Source organism: Berghia stephanieae, chromosome 1, assembly GCF_034508935.2.
Source record: "Berghia stephanieae isolate SIO BIC M18660-M18661 chromosome 1, UCSD_Bste_1.3, whole genome shotgun sequence".
Classification (NCBI taxonomy): domain Eukaryota; kingdom Metazoa; phylum Mollusca; class Gastropoda; order Nudibranchia; family Aeolidiidae; genus Berghia; species Berghia stephanieae.
The window spans coordinates 100,121,264-100,128,763 of record NC_088360.1 but is presented as its reverse complement, the minus strand read 5'-3'; the positions used below and the strand labels follow the sequence as shown (position 1 = coordinate 100,128,763).

At 38.6% G+C, this 7,500-nt stretch overlaps 1 protein-coding gene across 8 annotated transcripts in view; it reads left to right on the top strand.

Annotated features, from left to right (window-relative positions):
• The window catches only part of LOC144962535 (potassium channel subfamily K member 6-like), a 197,650-nt gene that overhangs the window by 170,817 nt on the left and 19,333 nt on the right, over positions 1–7,500 (top strand). For all 8 annotated transcript variants that reach the window (XM_078895551.1, XM_078895556.1, XM_078895558.1 and 5 more), the window contains 2 exons: positions 4,762–4,905; positions 7,079–7,251. In XM_078895551.1, coding sequence (XP_078751677.1) covers positions 4,762–4,905; positions 7,079–7,251 — 317 coding nt within the window. The remainder of the gene's footprint in view (positions 1–4,761; positions 4,906–7,078; positions 7,252–7,500) is intronic.

The window sequence follows — 7,500 nt, the reverse complement described above, 5'->3', positions numbered from 1 at the left end:
CCGAAGGCGAGTGTCATACCACAAGACCACATAGCCGCACATATATCGATTAAAAAATATATTCCCTGATCGGTGCATAAAAAATAAGATAGGATGAAAGGGGACACCTTTCTTTTAAATCATAAAAGGGAAACTGGTGTGGAGGAGAAAGAAATTTTGAAGCCAACCATCATCATAATAATATAATGTTACGAATAAGGGAACATTACTATAAATACAGGCTGTGTTCCTTTTAGTATGAAATTATCCGGCATAATCTGTTGTTAAAGGGCTCATTATTCCACTATTTCGGGAAGAGTAAATAGCCGAAGGAGCTCTGGAGATTGGGACAACATTACCGATTTAGTGCCGTACTCGTGTCCAAATAAGGATCCCCCAAGGGGGTGGTGCGCATTTGCATCGTCATCGAGAATGGAATTATGGGTGGTTTGCTCTTGCAAAACAATTCTCTTTGGGAATATATCGCTCACTGACTGGTTAATGTTTGGCTTATGCCCTGGTGATGAGAGTGGTTGTTCTCTCGACTATCAAGTCGGCAATTTGAGATGGGGCGAAGATCATTATTATTATACATGGAGGTTTTTAGGTGTAACACCGCTGGCATTGAAAGTGATGTGTGAGAGAGAGAGAGAGAGAGAGAGAGAGAGAGAGAGAGAGAGAGAGAGAGAGAGAGAGTATATTTATTAACAGCGCTGGAATATAGTATAATATTTGTTTTGGAAAAGAGATCACACCGAAGGCTGCAGGATTTACAAGGGGGGGAGTAGGGGGAGGGGGGGGGAGGGAGGAGATTGATGTACATAATATTATGTGGGCGGATGCAATATATGATATTATGGACAAACGGGCCATCCATTATTTTTAAAATTTTTTTTTTTTTTTGGAAAATCATGTTATGTTCACTTTCTCTCAGTTGTACAAAATCTGACCGGTCGTCTTACCTGGAATAATGTCGGATTGATTTGGGTCGACATGTACATATTTGCAGGTATGATAATAAATAGAACGCAATTAATTATGGGCTCGATTAAACATTGGTGTAATGGACAATATTTTTCGTTGGGTTAAGAGTATTTCCATAACAACAATGAGCCCAAAACAATTTATGTTCTCAGACCTGCAAATAAATGCACGTCGATTGGAGGCTAGAAATGGATTTATTATACCAATATGTATTTTGCTGAAAACGCGAATTTACCATACTTAATAGCAAAAGATTTTACGAAGCGTCTGTACTATTATCCTTCGTATTTGATAAAATCGTAGCAATTCAAGAATCTGTTTTGTTCGCAGCACGTATCCGGTTTTACTGAAAGGAATTTTGAGGCGTAATTGTATCTCACCACAATGATAATTTTTATGGTCAAATCTTTAAATTCGAGAAGCAATTTGTTTACAAAATACGTTTTGAAAAGAAGTTATTGTGGTTGAAGTCATTGGAGGGTATAGGGAATGAGATTAGCGGAAGAGTAGCGTCCCTTGATTGGACTTCACCCATAGTCTGTGACGTCACCGGCGGAAAAGTTATTAGAGAGAGAACGTCATGTTGGTTGTGCGCATGCGTCTCTCGTCCTCGCTTCCGCGTTTTAGACTTCAATCGTGTTTCCAATGCGCATCACTCACAAGGTCGTGCAGCGCATTTGGCAACTTGTGTATAGATTTCAAACACAAGAGTTATAGAATCTAACATTAATAATCCAAAAAATGAGACTTATTTTAAATTGAGCGAGGGCGAGGTGACTTGCTCAAGGCCATACAGCGCTGCGGCGGTTGATCGAACTCGATACCTTTCGGGTACGAAGCAAAGACCGTACCGCTGAGCCACGCTAACGTTCCTAAAATTACGTCACAATACAAGGCACCCATCATCAAAAGAGAGTGAAAACTGAGTTTTTGTTAGCGACACAGACACACATTGTAACAAATGATCCCATTAATTGTAATATTATAATATATATAATAGCAGCAAACTTTAGGCGATCGTCGCCACTGACATGCCCTTACAGAGAGAACGCCAACTTAGCATTGCGCATGCGTCTCTCTCTTATCAACTGAGGAAATATATCGTTTGGTTAATGAGATATCACTAATTATATTTGAGAAATCACTTTTCAAATTATTATTATATATACATACTTTTCTAAAATAAAGATAATATAACCAATAAACTTATTTTGATAAAAGTTCACAGTGATGTGTTGCAAAGAATTCACCTTAGATAAAGATATATCCCCCCCCCCCTCCCCCCCCCCCCCCCCCCCCCCGTGAAATCAAATCGCTGATTTCATGGTTCGACAACTCAGCTGAGAAACGATTTAAATGGTGCATCACCGTGAACTTTTCATCAAAATATGTTTATTAGTTATATTTTTATTTTATAAAAGTATGTATATCATAACAATTTAAAAAGGCTACGGGCTTTGACCATAAAACCGACAGTTTCATCGGAGACAGCGATGTATAGAGACGCGAAACTTCTGAAGTGGCAATATGGTTTTAATAACAGACGATGCGTATTTGTGTCAGGTCCTGCCTGTCAAGTCGGTAAACATCGTCTCGCTCATAATGTTTATAGGTAATACAATTGAAATTTGGCGCGGGTTTTCGCAGCTTTCTAGATATATCCAAGTGTGATTTCTTCTAACTAAATTCTCTGACACCAAAACTTTTTGTGTATAATTTGTAGGATTGATTTGGCGGGCATAAATGGTGTGTATTTTAATTAATCACATACCATCAATACTCAAATGCCATGTTTACCGACTTGATATTTAATACCCACATAAACCTTTTGTGTATAATTTGTAGGATTGATTTGGCGGGCATAAATGGTGTGCATTTTATTTAAACACATACCATCAATACTCAAATACCATGTTTACCGACTTGACATTTAATACCCACATAAACCTTTTGTGTATAATTTGTAGGATTGATTTGGCGGGCATAAATGGTGTGTATTTTATTTAAACACATACCATCAATACTCAAATGCCATGTTTACCGACTTGACAATGGATACCCACATACGTAAGTAGCCCCTGTTTCACGTCTCCGTCCATATTTTTATTTTAGTCTCCGGTGTCATAATACCAATATCATAATCATTTGGAGACCCAGTGTGTTGTGATTTCAATACAGTGGGTATTGTTAATAATAGTGAATGAAGTTCAAATCAAGACTTGATATTTGTTATGATTTGTATCCGGCTTAAGTTATTCACAAGAGCTGAAAATCATAGAGGCGCATTTTTTTACTACTAGAACGAGTCGTAGTCATTCAGAGCCAATCGACCCATGGAGCTGAAGAATATCACGGCTTATATATAGTGAAACGGACAATAGCAATCGCTTGCTGCCATTAGATAGTACTTCCGACAGATCTAAGGGACCCAGCTACTCAATCGCTGCTGGACAGAAGAGGGGGGGGGGGGGGGGGCGGAGAAAATTCTCGACTTCCGACTCGGGATTGATCTCAGTCCAATGGCGTGTGACACGAGTGCTCTACCTATTCAGCTTTAACGCCTATTAGTACTAGTATAGTAACTGATAATAAATTACATTATTTGTGTCCTAAACACCTGTTGATTTACGGATTTCGTGATTACGAAGGGTGTGGTTGAATAGACTCCAAGCGCTTGCAAGTTTTAATAGAACTAAAGCAGCGCAAAACATGGTATTTTAACACATTTTGCACAAATGAGTTTTTAAATTCTTTTTTGTAAAAGTCGAGAAGTTGCGGTTTCCCGCCGCTGTGAGAAGAGAGAGAGAGAGAGAGAGAGAGAGAGAGAGAGAGAGAGAGAAAGCGAGAGAGAGAGAGAGCGAGAGAGAGAGAGCGAGAGAGAGAGAGAAAGATAGAGATAGAGAGAGAGAAAGAGAGAGAGAGAGAGAGAGAGAAAGATAGAGATAGAGAGAGAGAAAGAGAGAGAGAGAGAGCGAGAGAGAGAGCGAGAGAGAGAGAAAGAGAGAGAGAGAAAGAGATAGATAGATAGATAGATAGATAGATAGATAGAGAGAGAGAGAGAAAGAGAGAGCGATAGATAGAGAGAGAGAGATAGATAGATAGAGAGAGAGAAAGAGAGAGATAGATAGAGAGAGAGAAAGAGAGAGAGAGAGAGAGAGAGAGAGAGAGAGAGAGAGAGAAAGAGAGAGTGGATGGATCCGTGAAAATGGGAGGAAGTTTCGTCCTTAATCCAAAGTTTAACACTGGTGATAATTTGGAAATACGATTCAATAATATGGCTTGCTGGGGGAATAATTAAAACATTGTGCATTGTGAATCCGTCACGAAAATGCACTGTATATAAATGTTTATATTTAATTATTTTTATTTTTTTGATATTATTTAGCTGTTTGCTTTTGGGTTTTTTTTGCGACTCATTTAGGTCATTTCAGCGCCAGATTATCCATCTGTAATTTTTTTTTAATTGTACTATTATGCCTTTTCCGCCACGACATCATAAGATATCGTCGCCTAGACATTCCACGAAGGAATATAGAGAATTCATCAAACAAGATGTCTGATGTCAACAGGAATCACCCATGTTGTCCAAGTGAGCAAGTTGGGGGATGATAATCTTGCTAAAGGAAAATAACGAAAGTGTCTGAAGCGGGGATCGAACCCAGGTCCTTCCGGGTCACAGCGCAATGCCTTAACCACTCGGCCACTTCACCCCCCATCTGTAATTATGCGAATAAATATTTGATTTGTCAATTCTTTGACGTCCATTATTCATTGTAATTTGACATCCCCTATTTTCAGATGCCAGTTTGGAGCGTTTCATCGAAGAGGTTGTAAAGGCTGCAAACCGAGGAGTGTCCGCAGTCCGAAACGTATCCCAGTCCGATCCTAATTGGAGTTTTGGTCAAGCCATGTTCTTTGCCAGCACAGTGGTCACCACTATAGGTAAGATTTTTTTTTTAAATGAGCTTTTTAAAAATTGAGCTTTTATATAGCGCAATATCCACTAAACGTGCTCAAAGCGCTTTACAAAGGGTCCCTGGTCAACAGCAACATTTAACATGCAGGACGAGACATGACGCCTGTTAGGCCATATTACATTTTTTCGGACAAAGACAACTTTGTTAACGGCCAGGTACTCATTTTACACCTGAGTATGGTGAGAGAATGTGAGTAAAGAGTCTTTTCCAAGGACTCAACTATGCGCCGAGCGAGGCTCGAATCCAGGACCTTCCGATCCACTAGACCACATAGCCGCACTGTTTTTAAAAACATTTTTTTTCGTAGTGAAAGTGAATGCTAAGCTAATGGAACAACCTGCACATAATATATGCAGGTTTGAAAATAGATCCGCTATTATGAGTGTAACAATTTGCCAATGCCAAAGAGAGAGCTGAAGGCCTGCAGACCTTCCGTCCCTAATACCACCAAATGACGCATACGACAAGCCCATCACAGCGGGATGATGGAACGGAGAGCATTACAATGAACAAAGAAGAAAAAAACCATTAGGAACGGCATAACTATCAACTTAGGAGAACAAAAAGTAACATTTCGTGGCAAAGGGCTTGATTCAACTATTGTTGTGCGGCTATGTGTTCTTGTGGTGGGTATGACACTCGCTTTTGAATCGGAAGGTCCTGGGTTCGAGCCTCGCTCGGCGCATAGTTGAGTCTCACTATACTCAAGTGTAAAATGAGTACCTGGCCATCAACAGTGTTTTTTTTTTCGTTCCAATGTACTCCAGAATTCTGGCAGGCATTTGACTCTTTTATTTTCATTTTTGTTCCTAATTAGATAATTTGTCGAGGACATTAAAAAATTTTTTGACAAGTAATTAATTGTTCAAAATTATTAGGCTCGGAAAGTAACCAATAGGGAATGAGCTTAACGGAAGAGTAGAGTCCCTTGATTGGACGTCACCCATAGTCTGTGACGTCACCGGCGGAAAAGTTATTAGAGAGAGAAGGTCATGTTGGTTGTGCGCATGCGTCTCTCGTCCTCGCCATTATTAGGCCCATGGAGTCAGAAAATATCTCAACTGCACCCAGGATTGATCTTGGTCCCTTTGCGTGTGAAGCGAGTGCTCTACCAACTGAGCTATTGGGAACCCTAATGATCATAGCCGACGTGTCCTTTTTATTATTATTATTATTATTATTATTATTATTATTATTATTATTATTATTATTATTATTATTATTATTGTTGTTGTACGTATTGGTTGTATTACGATTGTTGTTGTTCTTTTGGTGGTTATTAATGCTATCAGTTTATTTTTTGGTTCCATTTACCATTTTTTCCACTTTCATGTAGCTCTATGTTGTCATCAAATTGTGTGATTCATTGGTGAAAGCCTAAAAATGAATAAACTTTGAAACTTCGTGTAGCTACTTATTTTCAAGTCTGATAAACCGCATTGCTATGGTCCCTTTGTTGTAATGGACATACTCTCAAACCGATGCAAAAACATCCATTCAAGCAACGCTTTAAAACGAGCTCATGTCTAAGGCTCGTTATCAGATCCTCAAAATTAGTTTGTGTCGATTGTTAACTAGATAGTCATAGTTATATAGTATAATTGTCATGTAGTGTAATCCATTATTCTTTTGAAAATATTGTGTTCGTCTTCTTTGTCTAACGCCATTGTCAGATGCAGACAATTCTTTCTATACTTTGTTGACCATTCTTGTTTACCAAAAGCATGACCTAAAGTCGTGGTATTGCGTGTTATTATTATTATTATTATTATTATTATTATTATTATTATTATTATTATTATTATTATTATTATTATTATTATTATTAGCAATTCCTATAGCATTAGTTATTACTTTTTATTTTTATTTTTCTTCGTCTCGTAAATTAATGACATGAAAATTGTCACGTCAATTTCAAATGCAAATGTTAACAAAGCGTCCTGTATCTCATTTGCCATTCTGAGTATTCATCCCGACAATAATTTTTATCTATTCCATCCATCGTAAAGCGTTTTATGTTCACGACCATAATATTATTGCACTGACCTGTTATGTAAATGACAAGTATAATTGCTAATTAATTCTTTAATAACAGTTAGGAATTTCACATGTTGTTCTTTCATTAATTTTTTTCGTAGGTTATGGCCGTGTCACGCCATTGTCCGATGCAGGAAAAGCGTTTTGTATCCTATTTGCCGTCTTGGGAATTCCCCTGACCTTAGTGCTGTTCTCTGCCATCGTAGAGCGTCTGATGATCCCAACGCGGCATCTCCTATACTGGCTTTATGGCCGACTCGGACACATGTACAAGGTAAGAAAACAGCGGTATAAATGACACACTGTCTCAGATGGTATTTTCTCAGAAGTTATAAAAGGCCTGAGCATTTATACAGCGCAATATCCGCTGAACTTGCTCAAAGCGCGTTTTTTTAAAGGGGGTCCCTGACCAGCAGCAACACGTAACACGTAGAACGAGACATGATGCCTGTTAGGCGATATTACAATTTTTTCCGACAGAGACAACGCTGTTAACGGCCAGGTACTGATTTTATACCTGAGT